Source organism: Papio anubis, chromosome 11 (genome assembly GCF_008728515.1).
Source record: "Papio anubis isolate 15944 chromosome 11, Panubis1.0, whole genome shotgun sequence".
In the NCBI taxonomy this organism is placed as follows: Eukaryota; Metazoa; Chordata; class Mammalia; order Primates; family Cercopithecidae; genus Papio; species Papio anubis.
Genome location: NC_044986.1, coordinates 42,936,988 through 42,953,888, shown reverse-complemented (window position 1 = coordinate 42,953,888; position 16,901 = coordinate 42,936,988). Strand labels below are relative to the sequence as shown.

Sequence of the window (16,901 nt, the reverse complement as noted above, 5' to 3'; positions counted from 1 at the left end):
CTGGCTGGTAATTTGATTTCTATTTTTAAAAGATCATTCTAAAATTAGCACAAGGGAATTTTCTTGGATGACAAGATATTGTATATCTTGATTAGAACATTGGTCACATAGGTATATATATATTTGTCAATATACAAATTGGATATTTAAGATCTGTGCATGTCATTATATGTAAATTATCTCACTTAAAAAAGTTTTCTAAATAGACCGTTCTTGCTTCTTCTCAGGAAATAGATCAGGGCTGGACAGAAGTGGAACCAGGAAAGTCAATTAGAATATTGCAGTAAACCTGATGAGCATCAAAGTCATCTATCTAAAGTGTAAGGAAGAAAAGATAACTTATGGATACAATTCTTTGAGCAGCTTAACTGTGAAGCAGGGCAGTAGCTGGAGGAAGAAGTGAGGCCAGAGGCCAAAAAAGTGTTTTAAAAGATACAAAACAGAACTTGACACTGTAGAAAGGAAAAGCTGAAGAAAGACCATCAATGAGCTGGGCATGGTGGCTCACGCCTGTAATCCCAGCACTTTGGGAGGCCGAGGTGGGCAGATCAGTTGATGTCAGGAGTTTGCCAACATGGCAAAACCCCGTGTCTACTAAAATACAAAAATTAGCCAGGCATGGTGGCATGCACCTGCAATCGCAGGTACTTGTGGGGGCTGAGGCACAAGAATCACCTGAACCCAGGAGCCAGAGGTTGCAGTGAGCCGAGATTGTACCACTGCACTCCAGCCTGGGTAACGGAGTGAGATTCTGTCCCCTCCACACCCCCACACCCCCTAAAACAAACAGAACAACAACAACACAAAAGACCATCCATGAAGAAACAACGAACAAAGTCCTTGAGAAGGTGGGGAGACAGAATATAATGTCCAAGTAGTTTAGTATTTGCTGGCTTACAATGTCTTTTTGCTTTTTAACTGAAAGGAAGTTAAAAGAAGGGTACATATGCAGGACAGATTGTTTGGTGGTGAAAAGATAAAAGTTCTCATCTGATGGCTGCTACTTTTTCAATGAATACAAGTCATTTTCTGAAAAAGACAGGGGATGGGAGCTCTGAAGCCTGTGAAAAACAGTATGGCATTACATTAGAAAAGCATCCCAGTGTGATGGGGAGTGGTTAAGAAAAATGAAAGATTCCATTTTAGACAGGTTAAATGCCCAACAGATATCCAAACTCTCAAAGTACAGTATGAACATGAAAGCAACAATACTGTAATTAATCTTTGATTATGCTGCACAAAGCACAGTGTATCCTATATTAGGTACTCAAGAGGGAATGAACAAGGGAATGAATGAAGTAATTTTTTTTACATATTTTCACAGCACATTTAATATCATCTGTCATATTCTACAACGGAATTGCAGAAAATATTCTTTTCAGAAATCATATATTTTCCTTTTTTCTCATTTTTAGTTCTCAGTGTTCTTGGAAGAAAATCAGTCTGTGTCTTCCAATTTTATCAATTCTTCATTTTCTCTGAAGACATGATATGCTGGTCTTCTAAAATAACTTTTAAGCAGAATTCACCAATGGGGCAATTCTCACAGGTAAAAGGAGAATCTATATGCCTATGTGAACATGATTTGTGACAATCATGAGAATATAGTTAACACTAAAATTTTAAGCTCTTGCAAAGAAGGATTAATCTCTTCTCTGTATCCAGGACATGCCTGCCGATGCTAAATCACACATGCATGCTGAGTGAAGAATGCCTTTAGCTCATGTATAGGGATCACAAGATGATCTCAGTCAAACCTCAACGTAGCCCAGAAGAAGAGAAACACTGGCTGTCTTAGGAGACAAATTAGCACAAGGTACTATTTATGTATCATTTATCAACTGTGAAATTTTAAAAAATGGTTATAAATACAGTACTTACAGCATAAACCGTTATTTGTTTTATTACACTAAGTTCCATTTAAAAGGACTCCATTCATGCAGGATGCTCTGTTTTGGTTGGCTGAGCAGTCAGATTTCTGTGCTTATAATTCATGTATATACTTACTATGTGTACTGAGTGTACTCTCTTAATTCCAGTTGCCACAGCCAGACTGTAAATGCATATGTTTTTGTCATTCTTAACTACTGTAATTCAGAACTTCAGCTGCCAAATTTGGTGCTAATATTCTCACATATGCAGTTCATGCTCTGCTCTTGAATAATTCCTTGTTTGCTGTCAGCACCTTCTACCATGATATATAAAATGGGAGAATCAATTTAAAGAAAAATAACCTAAATTGTTAACTAAATGGAGCTACAATGTATTTTTCTTCTTGAAAATATTCCCTTTCCTATTATTTCCTTTATTTAGTAATTATAAACCCTGGTCAAGCAAAAAATATATATAGCAGAACATTTTAAGTATGAGCAAACCACAAACAGCTGTGTTTTCAACAAGAAAAAAAGGAAAATCTCAGTTTCATGCTAGACCATTTTTTGAGGCACTGTCATTTTAAGTGTGGAGGCATCAATTATTTCCCCTAGGCTGAAAGGTCTACACATATAAAGGTTCTATAGATCCACTAAGAAAATAAGCAACCATTTCTGTGTATCATTAAACACAACAGGATACTAGTCCTGAAACATCGGCAGAATTCTGAGTGTGAACATTAAGGTTTCATACATCAGTTTCAAGTGAAATAGTTGTTTTAGGCCAAAGACGTTTGAGACCATACTTCAAGTTGTCAACTGCATAATATTTCAAGGGTCAAAAACTAGCTCCATTTCAAAAGCCTGTAACCTTACAGTCTGAAGAAACCGTGTGGGTCTCCTAGTTCAATATGACACTCAAAGCAGGAATTTTTCCCCTAGCATCCCTGACAGATGGTCAGCCTCTGTTGCAATTACTCCAGTGGGGGAGTTCTCAACAGAAGGTTCCCAAGGGCTATGATGAAAGGCCAGAACCAGCCATTCAGACCTGGAGTAAGGCTCCAGTCAGTAAGCTCGCAAGATACAGACAGCATTACCAAACATTAAAACCAGACTTCCACAAGCAAGAATGCGATTCTGAATTGACCATCATAAGGATGCAATGTCTAAGACACGCAGACCCCAATTCTAGAACCATCAAAGGTCCTTTCACTGGCCTAGAGAGTAGCTCTCACAACTGGGGAAGCAAGGTGGCTTTTCTCCGATTTTTTTTTTTAAATGACTCTTTAAGGCTCACAGCAAGGCTTGATCAAGTCAGGGAGCATCAAATCCCTTCCTTCCAAAAATCAAGGCAAGGGACCCCCTGGCGGAAATGCTAAGGCTTAAAATACTCTTAACTTTGGTCTTAAATTCGTCACTACAGTAAACCAGAACATTTCGGGTTTTTCTTTTAAAGATGTACATAGGCTATGCTATAACTGAAGTTTGGATGGTGTAGGGTAGATGGGGGGTGGGGGGCGAGCGGTGTTTTCAGCGTAGCCCTTCATCCCGCCTTGAAGTCTGGCTTGATTCTCCCTGGAAATCCAGGCGAGCGCGCGGGGCTGAGCTGCCTGCCGGTCCCCAGCCGGAGCCTGGGACGGGGCGGTCCGGCCCTTACCTGTCAATGCTGATCACGCACAGGGTCATGATCGAGGCCGTGCAGCACATGACGTCCATGGCGATGAAGACGTTACAGAAAAAGTGGCCAAAGATCCACTTGCCCCCGATGAGGTCGGTGACGCTGACGAAGGGCATGACCGCCACGGCCACCGAGAGGTCGGCCAGCGCCAGGGACACGATCAGGTAGTTGGAGGGCTGGCGGAGCTTCTTGACGAAGCACACGGAGATCACCACTAGGCAGTTGCCCGCGATCGTCAGCAGCGTGATGAGCGTCAGGATGGAGCCGATCACAACTTTCTCGGCTCTGCCGTAGTTGATCTGTTCCCCACAGCCGGAGGCATTGTCCGGGGGCACGTCCCAGGTGGGCGCGGGGCTGGCTGTCACCTCGCTCAGCAGGTGCGGCGCCCAGGAGCCCGCGACCCGGTCGGCGCCACCGTCGGGGCTCAGGTCGGGCAGCCCGCGCCCCACCTCTGGCAGAAGGAAAGAGCGGAGGTGCCCGTAGAGGTCTGGGCGGCCGCTGCTGTTAACGTCCATCATCGCGCCGCCGTGTGCCGCTGCCCATGGAGCCGGCGCCCCCGCCACGCGCTCCGGCTGCCGGCCCCGGGGCTTCACCTCACCGGTTCCGCTCCGCCCGGCCCAGCCATGGGGCCCGCGCCGACCGCTGGGGGGCGCCCCGCTCGGTCTCGGAGCCCCGCACTCCCCGGACCCCCGGCCGCTGCGGATAACGCGGGAGCGCGGCCTCACGGGGACTCCCTGCGGGAGGCACCTCGGCCCCCGACGGACGCCCGGGACACGCGAAGTCGAGGGAGCTCGGGCCGGGCTCCGCCGGCAGCTCCACAGCTCGCAGCAGCCGCTCGGCTGGGCCGAGAGCGCCCGGGCGGCAGCGGCAGCGGCAGCGGCAGAAGTTGCGGAGTGCGCCCCGCCCCTCGCGCCCGCCGCCGCCGCCGCCGCTCCCCTGCGGCAGCCGCGCCGCGTCCCCGCCGCCGCCGCCTCCGGCCGCTGCCCGCGCCCTCGCGCTCCTGGGACGGGATACCCGGGCTGGGCAGGGACCGCCGCCTCTCCCGCGCCTCCCTACTGTGAGGGGGCGGCGCTGCACGCGCCTCCCGGGATCCCGGGATCCCAGGTCCCTTCTCCCGGGAAGCTGTCCTTGCCGCATGATAGATACTCAGAACCCCTCCAGCCGACCCCAGCCTCCGCACAGTAGTCAGCCACAGTTCAGTGGGGCATTTTTCTTTTGTTAAGAGGCCTAATGAGCCAGCGGATGTTCGGGCTCATTGCGAAATGAAGAACCTGGAGGGGGATTTTATTTTTCTTAATTAAACAAACAAACAAAAAAACCTCTCCGAGCACTACACTAAGCAACAAATAGGTACTTCCGTTTTCTATTTTGACCGCTTATGGAAAGAAGTGAAGATGGAAAAGAAGCAGCCGAATGGGGTGAGGGTGGGAGCTCCGAGAAGAGGAAGAAGGAAAAAAAGGAAGGGGGATTCCTTAAGCCCCTGGCACTTGAGAGATGGGGATGCTCTGGGGACGAGGCCTCCAAGGGGGTTAAACCCATTTAGACTAATCCTTCCTGGATGTCTAGAAACAGTCCTCTTCGCTCTGAAAATAGACCCTGATTGCCCTTATATTTCGACTTCAAAGCCTAATATATTGAAAAGAGAGTTAATTTTCCCGTAGCATTCTGGAAGTGTTACACATAAGCAAAGAAATGGCCGGTTATACTGTTCTATAGAGGAATCCACGAGGTGTATGTTGATTTAATACCTATTGGCTAAAATTCCCCTTAGTATCTAAACCCTGTCAGAGCGACTGATTTTTATTGTTTGTGAGACTTGCTTCATTCCATGTCGTTTAAAGGTTTCACTGGAAGCCAGCAGTGATTTCTTTAGTTTAAGACTCTAAAAATAATCAAATCTGTTTTCTTTTCTTGTTAGGCCCTAGCGGATTATAAATAAGAAGAAAAGGAATAAAAATCTCAAAGTATATTGATCAGAGTGCTGAATAGTACTTCCATTCTTCAAGGTGGGTATTAGCCCTGTTTTTCCAGATAAGGAAACTTACTTGCTCTTGCAATCAGCTAGTAAGAAATAGTTATGTTTCAAACCCAGGTTTATCTGATTACTATGCCCATATTTTTCCCTGTACACATTCAAAGAAAGTTTAATGAAAAGAAAAAAAAAAAAAAGCCCTCATGGTTGGCCAATGTTCACAGCTCTCTTGCTGTGATCTACATTTCAGAGGCTCCTGTCTGCCTAGGATAAGCAAACCAATCCATTGAGTCAGAGGAAGAATGGAAGATAATATCTAGGCCACAAAGCAATATTATCTAATAGTTAAGAAGATGGATGAGGAAATTTCTTCAACCTTACTTATGTCAGTTATTCTCTGTTTCGCTTTTCTTGGTTTCAGTTATCTGTGGTGAACCATGGTCCGAAAATATTAAATGGAAAATTTCAGAAATAAACAATGTGTAAGTTGTTAATTGCACACTATTCTGAGTAGTGTGATGAAATCTCTGTCTTACCCAGGATATGAATCATCCCTTGTCCAACATATCCACACTGTATATACCACCCACCATTAGTCACTTAGTAGCCCTCTCTCTTATCAGATGGGGAAAAAAAAAACATAGTATATATAGGATTGAGTACTATCTGAGGTTTTAGGCATCCACTGGGGATCTTGGGAGATATCCCCTGAGGAAATCTCAGACAAAAGACAAATAGTTTGTTGCTGGAATACATCTAAGAAACCATTTGTTCACCCTTCAGTGCAGAGGAGGAAATAGAGGCTGGGAGAAATTTTATAACTTGTCCAAGATCATATGTGACTGCATTGAAATGTCTCCATTTTTTATTTTGAGGTGTAGAATTGTCTTAAGGTCTTTTAAAAATTCATTCATGACATTTATTTCATTTTAACTTTTCAATTCGTTTTAACTTACTTTGACTTTTGTATTCTTCCCCTTGAATACCCTAATCAGTTCAGCTTATGTATTCTGTCTTGGCTCTGTCAAATAATATTCCACAATAATTACCCACAGATTTTGAAAATTAATCGTTTTATTTGTATTTAAACCTCTAGTCAATATGATTTACCACCTACACTCTTACCAGCCCTCACATAGCCCATTTATATTTCACAACAGCTTCTAGTTTTTGCTTTTGTCTTGTTTTAGTCCCTTTGGGATGCCATAACAAAAATATCATAGCCTGGGTGACTTAACAACAAACATTTACCAAGATCAAGGCACCAGCAAATTCAGCATCTGGTGAGGGACAATATTCTGGCTTATAGACAGCCATCTTGCTGTGTCCTCACCTGGCAAAGGGGGTAAGAGAGCTCTCTGGGTCTCTCTCTTTTTTTTTTTTTTTTTTTGAGACAGAGTCTTGCTCTGTCACCTAGGCTGGAGTGCAGTGGTGCGAGCCCAGCTCACTGCAACCTCCACCTCCCAGGTTCAAGCGATTCTCCTGCCTCAGCTTCCCAAGTAGCTGGGATTACAGGCACATGCCACCACACCTGGCTAATTTTTGTATTTTTTGTAGAAGAGACTGCGTTTCACTACCTTGGCCAGACTGGCCTCAAACTCCTGACCTCAAGTGATCCGCCTGTCTCAGCCTCCCAAAGTGCTGGGATTACAGGCATGAGCCACCACGCCTGGCCTGGGGTCCCTTTTATGAAGGTACTAATCCCATTTAGGAGGGTTCCACCCTCATGACTTAATCATCTCCCAAATCATCTTCCCTCTCCCATCTGACAAAGGCCTAATGTTCAGAATCTATAACTTAAATGAAGAAACAAGCAAGAAACAAATAACACCATTAAAAAGTGGGCAAAGGACATGAACAGACACTTCGCAAAAGAAGACATACAGGTGGCCAACAAACATGAAAAAATGCTCATCATCCCTAACCATCAGAGAAATGCAAATCAAAACCACAATGAGATGCTCTCTCACACCTGATACCATCACAATGGGGAGTAGGATTTCAACATACCAATTTTTCGGAGGAAACAAATGTTCATTCCATAACAACTTTTAAATTGTGAGACATATAAATACAGGAAATAATCATTAAAATACTACTTTTTAAATTACTTCCTCTTTCATTGTCAATATAGCGTCGAGTCCAAGCTCCCTTTTTTATAGAACAGTCACCTGTATTATATTATCCCTGGTGATGGCTGAGTGTATTTCCCAAGAGTTGCTAGGTTTTTAATTTATAAGCTGTCACAATGCATAAACATACTTATTGAAAATCTCAGCTTCTACAGCATTACTTTGCTTATGTTGAGTTTAAATTTCATCTATCATTGTGTTATTCCAAAATCCTGACACAGCAATCTGGAATTCTTTCAGTTTCCCTTTAACCTTCACTAACAAATAATTATGTCCTCATAAAAATGCCAAAATCTAGTGTATACTTTTCCATAATTTTCTCACAAAGAAACGCTAAAGATATAGCTTCACAAAATATTCATAAAATATCTAAATATTCATCTAAATTTGTTGTTTGTTCTGCCCTTAGTTTTCTGGTGGTTAAAAGCCATATCAAGGTGTTGCTTCCTTCTTCCCTCCCACCGCCTGCCTACTCTTCGACAGTTATACCAGAGACAGTGAGTAAAGTGTTGGCATCTAAATCAAATCATGTCTTTCGTTTTTATCCCTTTTATTCCTTGCATTGAAAAAAATTACTGCTTTTAAAAGTACCAACTCTTATCTAGACTCTCATTGGCTACAATAACATTCTCATAAGATTGTCAGTGAGGGCACCTGAGAATACAGCTTTTTGAGGTTTCCAGCTGGCAATCTCCTGCTCTCAGAACTGCTCTGGGGGAGGGCAGAAGAGCTGTGGAGTCTTACAGGATAGTTACTGTCTTCTTATATGCCCTTCTTCCCTCTAGATACTCATCTAGCTCGTCTAAATGCATATGCGTAATCCCATCTATGAAAACCCACACATATCCCTCCATAGGACGTAAGCTTAGGATAGTTTGTTTTGCCATAAACCGGCATACCCTGACAACCTAGATGTATTTTAAAAAGCACAAATAAAGCTTCCTAACCATAGGGTTCATTGGCAACTCACTAGTCAGTCAAGCATGCTGATATCATGTCTGCTGGGGGTCTGATGGCCTCCCATGCCCAATGCAGTGGACTTCCACAGGGCTACTCTTTCATTTCCCCAAATTTTTCAGTCTCTCACATTTGTACCCCATTTTCTCACTCAACTAAACTAATTATCTGGGTGTCCTTTGCCCCCAGAATTGGGTGAGAAAAGACTAGGAAAACTAGAATGCTTAGACAGTGTAGCACTAAGAGTATTGTATATAAATATCCTGATACTACCCTGTGGCCATTATTGGGGCTACAGATCACTATCACAGAGACAGAACACATATGCTAGAGACAGGGACTCAAATCCATCAACACAGACATTTTTGAGGCCCAGTTAGGGTAAAAGCAGTTAGTCTGGGACACCTGAATGTCTCCTTCTCAGTGAGAGTACCCCTTGCCATAGTTAATGTCATTCTTTCTAGGGTTTTAAAGCACTTTTAAGTTATCTTTATTATAGTATATACTGTTGCATTATGCTTCATATTTCCATGACATCTTCCCCATTAGACTGTGAACTCACCAAAGGGATATTTCCTTACTCCTGCCATACACTAGGTGTCCAATAAACATTAGTCAGTTGAACTGAGTGTAGAATAATGCCTATAACCAAGAATCCGTCATGTTTCAAGGTAATTGTTCAGCTTAAAAATGAATCGTGAGTTTTGTTTTAATTTAGACATACTAAAAAAAAGTACATTTCTTCTTTGATTTTTTCCATTTAGAAAATTTTCATTCTATTTACAAAGTAAATGTAACCTTTAAAAAGTTTCCGCCAAACAAGATAAATGAAAAATCCAGACAATAGCTACATCCAAGAGCCCTTATTTATTTTATTAATTACTCAATTTTTCTTAACCAGGACTGTTTTCAAAATATAAGTGATGCATGCATACCCCCTAGTGGGGAATCTATTCAGCAATGCAAATTCTACAAAGACACAGCTTTCATGGAAAGTTTTTATCAATGAACAAATTTGACATTGTCAGCTTCCAATCCTTCCTGAAAGATTTCTAATGAGAAGAAAATTTAAATTCCTCAATTAAAAAACTGATTAAAGTAGCAACAATTCATTGAGTCAACATTAATTAAGGAGTGTCTAATGCAAACCAGGTATTGTTTTAGGAGCTTTGTTTTAAAAGGACACATTAAGTTTGAGATACTATTGGATTATTCAAGTGGAGATGTCAGCTGTGCAAATACAATTTCAGGGGAAAATCTCCCAAGAGGAAAAGGAGTTACAGAAGAGTCCTGAGGATTTAACCGTGGGATGCACCAACATCCGGAGATCTTGGAGAGGAAAAGAAACCAACAAAGACTGAGAATGAGGGGGCAGTCAGGCAGGAGAAGAACTAAGAGAAATTGGATATTTAAAGTCAAGGGAAGAAAATGTTTCAAGGGGGGTAGAAATTGACTGAATTAAGTGCAAAGTAAGGCAAGAACTGTTTCAGTGGAATGGTAGGGGTAAAGCAGATTGGAATGGATTCAAGAGATCAAAAGAGAGAACATGGCAATTCAGAAGGTGGACAACTTTTGGAGTAGTTTAACTCAAAAGGGCAACCAGTAATTTGGGCAAAATCTAGAGAGATTTGTGGTATTTCAAGATAATCAAAATAGAAGTAAGGCTTTCATTGAAGTAGTGATAGGATACATCTTATTCTATAGTTTCTTTAGAATTTTATGAATCCTTCTATATTCAACAAAATGATATCTTAATGTAAAATTACCATCACAGTCATATCCCATGTCTAGGAAAAACTATGCCTAATCCATTATTTTATTTTATTTGTTGAGACTTTTTTTTCTCGAGATGGAGTCTCACTCTGTCACCCAGGCTGGAATACAGTGGCACGATTTTGGCTCACTGAAACCTCTGCCTTCTGGGCTCAAGCACCTCCCCCTGCCTCTGCCTCTTGAGATGCTGGGATTACAGGCCCCTGCCACCACACCTGGCTAATTTTTGTATTTGTAAGTAGAGACTGGGTTTCGCCATGTTGGCCAGGCTGGTCTTGAACCACTGACCTTAGGTGATCCACCTGCCTTGACCTCCCAAAGTGTTGGTATTACAAGTGTGAGCCACCGCACCCAGCTTGATCCATTCTTTTAGTCATTCAATAAGCATGTCCTAGCTACATATTAATAGGCACTGTGCTAAGTGCTGGTGTCGATAAATAAGGCAGGTTCTCTGCTCTGCAGATGCTCATTGGTAGAAGAGACAGACAAGTAAATAATTACAGTACAATGTGAAAGTCTCCTAATATAGGTATGAAGCAAACGTATGAGAGCCCAGAGGAAAGAGATATTAGCTCTGCTTGGAAAGACCAAAGAATTCACAGAGCTAACATATCAGCTCAAGTAGAAAGTTCATTAGAAGACTGGCGGAAAGGAGAAGGCAATGCTGACGGGGTCCATAAACACATGGAAGACTTGCCATAGTGGTGGAAAATGGCAAGGGTAGACTTGTTGGGGCAGATCATAAAGAAACCTGTGTGCCGGCCAGGCGCGGTGGCTCAAGCCTGTAATCCCAGCACTTTGGGAGGCCGAGACGGGCGGATCACGAGGTCAGGGATCGAGACCATCCTGGCTAACATGGTGAAACCCCGTCTCTACCAAAAAACTACAAAAAAAAATTAGCCAGGCGCGGTGGCGGGCGCCTGTAGTCCCAGCTACTCGGGAGGCTGAGGCAGTAGAATGGCGTAAACCCGGGAGGGGGAGCTTGCAGTGAGCTGAGATCCAGCCACTGCACTCTAGCCTGGGCGACAGAGTGAGACTCCGTCTCAAAAAAAAAAAAAAAAGAAAAAGAAAAAGAAACCTGTGTGCCATGCAAAGTAGGTATGAGTTTTACTCTGTGCAAGAAGGGTCACATTATTTTTCTAAAATAAGTTGTTGACTGACACTTATTGCTCAATAACACGTTTAAATGTTTTTTCAAATACTTAAAAATCTAAAAATGATTCTTAGCTTGCAAGGCATACAAAAACAGGTGGCAGACCAGATTTCACCCATGGACCATAGTTTGCTAATCTCCAATTTAGACTAACTACTGGCAAGATATTTGTAAAATTCTAGTGTTCCAATATTATCATTTTAAGTTCTCAATACAATGCACTGCTGTTCAAAAACTTCCTTTGTAATTTTTATTCACACTAGCAGTAGCAATTGAAAAAGGCAAATTAAGCAATATTATCATCAAGTCTAAGGGTTTAAATCAGAGTGTCTTTTTTGAATCACAGTCTTCAACTTCACAATTTGGTGCTGCAATATAGGGTTATTCCATAATTTTCATATCTGGAAACCAGTTTCAGTGCAAAAAAATGGGCTAGATCATTCCTACCTAGATGAGCTGCCCAAAGCTATAATTTTGTTACATATGAATAAATCTGTTTGTATGCTTTTTTTAACGGACAGGGGTTATATCATCAATCACAAGAACCAAATCTTTGATTCAGCCATCACTGGTGAGCCAAGATGGATATTTTAACCTTGATGACATTAATAAGTAAATTTCTTTCAGCAGCTCAAAACTGAGTTCTCAACATCCACTATAGCTATTTGGGGCATGAACTGTGTGTGGCCCATGGTTAATGCCGTAGCTATTATTTGTATGGCTTTTAAATTTAGAGCTCAAAGTGGTTTCTTGTTAATGGTACAATAAATTGGCTTAAATTCTGTGTCTTGACAAAATCTTGTCACATCGTGCTTATATTTCATAAGTCTGATGGTAACACTGACCCCTACTGGAGTCCCATCTGTAGCCATGGTTACCAATTCTGAAAAGTGTACTTTAAAATTCTAAAAAAAACCTCTTCTCCATACACAAAAATAAGCCACTTCCTAATGTGCTTTTTTGAAGCACCATTTCCAAAAAAAATTTTTAGTCATTTCAAAATACTCTCCAACACAAATAGCTTTTAGGTTTCTATACACTTATCAGCTGCAATGAAAAAATGCCAGAAATAACTTAGGTTTTTTCATATAACTTGTCTTGCAAGCTCTAAGCCATATTTACAACATACTGAGCAGTAAAAGCTACAGATATTACATTTGTAAATGTTAGTTTCTGTTTAGGACTTGTGCTTTCTTTTGCTTCCAATAAACTTTCTTTTTAAACTTGCCTTTTATGCAAAGTTTTTGTTGCCTGAGCAGTTTTTTTTTTTTTTTTCACTTAATATGCAACCATTTCTAGACAGCATCACTGTGAAAGTTAATTTTATGTTTCAACTTGACTGGGCCATGAGGTGCACAGATATTTGGTCAAACATTATTCTGGGTGTGTCTGTGAGCATGTTTCTGGAGGAGATTGACATTTGAATAGGTAGACTGAGAAAAGCAGATTGTCCTCCTTAATGTGGGTGGGCCTCATCCAATCAGTTGAAGGCCTGAACAAAAAGCTGATTGTCTCTTGAGAAAGGGAAGATTCCTTTTGCCTTACTACCTTTGATCTGGAACATCAGCTTTTCCCTGCCTTTGGACTCAAATTGAAATGTCAGCTCTTTCTTGAGCCAGCCTACCTGGAACTACACCATCAGCAATCCTGGTTCTCAGGCCTATAGACTCAGACCGAAACTACGCCGTCAGCTGCCTTGGATCTCCAGCTTGCTGACTGCAGATCTTGGGACTTGTCAGCCTCCATAATCACTTAAGTTAATTCCTTAAAATAAATCTCTCTTTCGTTGTCACTTTACATACACACACAAACACACGTTGATTCTTTTTCTCTGGAGAATCCTAATACCATCATTTATTCTATTTGTTTTTTTAAAATCCTGTTGAAATTTCAGTCCTCTTCTTTACATTTATTAAGTCTATCATCATGCATCTTTTCCCTATACCAATCATAGTTCTTCCTTTGATTTCTTTCATAGTGGCTCCTGAAATTGTATTTTTTTAAAAATCAGGCACACTGTGCATCTTAAAGAGGTAGGACTACCTTTATTTTCACAATTGAGCATGTTCTTAGGCTAATTTTTGTAAATACAAGCCTACATCTATCTCATTTTCCAATTTTTAATAGAAACATGGGTATAAAAAATATTTCACTTTCATTTAACTACACTTAAAAACTAATATTGTGAGCAGGGGCAGATTACCCCAGGACAGAAAGTGGACAGATTTTATGATATCAGGTCAGTAACGAGTTTCCGGGGGAAGGTAAGAAGATGAGGAAGGAATTACTGTGAGCTGTGAGCAGCTCCCTGGATGGATGATGTCCTATGGAATGCCATTAGAGTTCTAGGTTTAGCAGTTAACCCCTCTGATCTGCTTTATGAGGGCTTCTGGGAAAGGCTGGGCAGATGGTTCACTGCACAAACTTCCCAGATATGTGATGAATAGGGCAACTGTATTGTCAGCCTGGAGTTGAGGCATCTTTTAATCTCCCAAGAGCTCCTATAAGTTTCCCATCATGTGGGACATAGAGGATGGTTCTGTTTCAGTTGCTGGTGTATCATACTAGTGCACCATGTGCACAGTTCTGGCCATGTGATTCAATAATGCATCCAACAGTGCTATAATTCTGTTGATATGGGAACGAAGTCAAACAAGAGGCCATGAGTTCATTTATTCAATCAGTTACTTTTGGCTGAGTACCACCTACTTTATGTCAGCTCTGGATATACTCTCAACACCCTAGATCTCTGCCTCGTGTATGTTCCTCTTCCACTTCATGTGTCAAAATTTAATTCAAGCATTACTTCCTCAAGGAAACTGCCCTTTTTCCTCTTAGGATCTCCCAAACTTACCCCCTCAATCTGGGAGATAAATCTCTGCTTTGTGCTCCCAGTACATCTGGCTAAATCATTTTATAATATGGATTTCTTGCCTGGCTCCCCCTCAGCCTTAAGCTGCAAGAGGACAGGTTTGGGTGGAGCATTTTCAGTTCACTCAGGAAGGGTGAATGAAATAAAAGTAGGATAAGGCCAAAGTCTAATCAAGCACACACCCAAGCCCACACACAGCCCAAAAAAGAGAGCTCTTCTGGGAGGATGAGAAGGGCCCAATGATTGCGTTGGATGTGAAAAACATCCTCTTTTTCTAGGCTTCCCGCAGAGGAAGAAATGACTCAAGAGCCATCCTATCTCAGCCCAGGACTTCTACTTGATATAATGGAAATAACGATATCTCTCTCATTGGCTATTGCAAGGATCAAATCAGATAACTGATGTAAAATGGTTATCATAATTATACAGTACTTTTTTTTTTTTTTTTTAAACAGAGTTTCCCTCTTGTTACCCAGGCTGAAGTGCAATGGTGCAATCTCTGCTCACTGTAGCCTCTGCATCCCAGGTTCAAGAAATTCTCCTGCCTCAGCCTCCCAAGCAGCTGGGATTTTTAAGAGACTGGTCTCATTCTGTCACCCACACCAGGGTGCAGTGGTGCAATCCATAGCTCATTGTATAATAACATCGAACTCCTGGGCTCAAGTGATCCTCCCACCTCAGCCTCCCAAGTAGTTCGGACTATAGGTGTGTGCCACCACTTCTGGCTAATCTTTTTTTATTTTTTTTTTAAAGACAGGATCTCACTTTGTTGCCCACACTAGTCTTGAACTGGCTTTAAGCAATTCTCCTGCCTCAGCCTCCCAAAGTACTGGGATTACAGGTGTGAGTCACTGCTCCCAGTCTTATACAGTACTATTATCTTCCAGTCAGAAATGTCTATAGTCTTCTTCAAGCTGCAGATTCTTGCTGCCACAGCCATCCCTTCAGGTCAACTTCTGACCCCTCTTCCCTATTCATCTTCCCTATTCTGTCTTGTCCTTTTCTTCTTCCCACTTCTCTCTCTGCTCTTCCACTTCTTTCCTTTCCTTCCTTCTCCCTTCCTACTTCTCCTTTCCTCCACTCACCTTCTCTCCAGTCTCCCTTCTACTCACCTTCTCTCCAGTCTCCCTTCTCTTCTTTTCTCTTCTTCTCCTCCTCCCTCCCCAACAACTTTAGTCTCTGCTTGCTTTGCTCAGGAAGCAGTACACTAGGCAAGAACTGAAACAAATTGCCTCCATCCACATGTAGTTCTACCACTACTAATGCCTTAGATTTCTCAGATATAAAAATGAATATTGATTTTAAAAATAAAATAACAAAAAGTAAAAAACAGTACTTCTGCAAGTCTAGATCTGAAAACAGTAATAAAACAAAAATAAAAAACAGCACTTAACACACAGCTGCTTTGAAAATAAGATACATACATAAGTACTTAGCAAGTTTGCTGACCCTCAGTATAGTGCTAAACTGATTGTTATCTATTCCTATTCTTTCTTACCTTTTCTATTCCTCTTCATCCAGGCTTAGGGTGCAGAGAAGAAAAGAAGTTTATATGGTACAGTCCACAGCAAAAGTTCTGTGACTTTCAAAGAAGCCCACTTTAGTCTCATATTAGCATCAGATAATTAAACCGTCTCCTAGCTAAAGCAATTAGGCAAGAAAAAGAAGTAAAAGGCATCCAAATTGGAAAGGAGGAACTCAAATCATTCCTGTTTGCAGACAACACGATCTTATACATGGAAAACCCTAAAGGCTCCACCAAAAAACTCCACCATTTAAAACTAGCAAGTAAATTCAGTGAAGTTGCATGATACAAAATTGACATACAAAAAATCAGTAGCATTTTGTATGCTAATAGCAAACTATCTTTAAAAATCAAGAAAACAATTCCATTTACAATAGCTACAAAAAAGATACCTAGGAATAAACTTAACCAAGAAGGTGAAAGATCTCTACAATAAAAACTATAAAATATTAAGGAAATAAAGATGACACAAATAAGTGGAAAGATATCCCATGTTCATGAACTGAAATAATTAATATTGTTGAAGTAGACATTCTATCCAGAATGATCTAGAGATTCCATGCAATCCCTATCAAAATACCAATGACATTCCTCACAGAAATATTTTTTAAAATCCTGAAGTTTGTGTGAAACCACAAAAGTCCTCAAACAGCAAGAGCAGCCCTGAGCAAAAAGAGCAAAACTGGGGACATCACAAAGCCTGAGTTAAAAATATGCTGCAAAGCTATAGTACCCAAAACAGCATGGTACTGGCAGAAAAACAGACACATAGACCAGTTATGTGACAGAATAGAGAGATCAGAAATAAATCACCTATAGCCAACTGATTTTTTTTAAAACAGATGCCCAAAACACACATTGGGGAATAGACAGTCTCTTTAATGAGTCATGCTGGGAAATTGGATATTCACATGCAGAAGAATGAAACTAGACCCCTATCCCTCATCATATTAAAAAATCAACTCCAA

General features: G+C 41.4%; 1 protein-coding gene and 1 long non-coding RNA gene across 5 annotated transcripts in view; one reads left to right on the top strand and one right to left on the bottom strand.

The window, feature by feature from the left end:
- Positions 1-4,440, bottom strand: part of HTR7 (5-hydroxytryptamine receptor 7) — a 118,028-nt gene extending 113,588 nt beyond the window's left edge. For all 3 annotated transcript variants that reach the window (XM_031652188.1, XM_009214953.4, XM_031652189.1), the window contains exon 1: positions 3,529-4,440. In XM_031652188.1, the coding sequence (XP_031508048.1) occupies positions 3,529-4,067 (539 nt within the window). In that variant the 5' untranslated portion in view covers positions 4,068-4,440. The remainder of the gene's footprint in view (positions 1-3,528) is intronic.
- A 53-nt stretch (positions 4,441-4,493) lies between these two features.
- Positions 4,494-10,494, top strand: LOC103887645. Of its 2 annotated transcripts, none has more exons than XR_004176939.1 (3): positions 4,494-5,555; positions 5,772-6,003; positions 8,063-10,494. It is a non-coding gene; the product is annotated as an uncharacterized LOC103887645 (long non-coding RNA). The 2 variants fall into 2 exon arrangements; XR_002524369.2 differs by having other exon boundaries at positions 4,500-5,555; positions 5,943-6,003.
- The last annotated feature ends 6,407 nt before the right edge of the window (positions 10,495-16,901 follow it).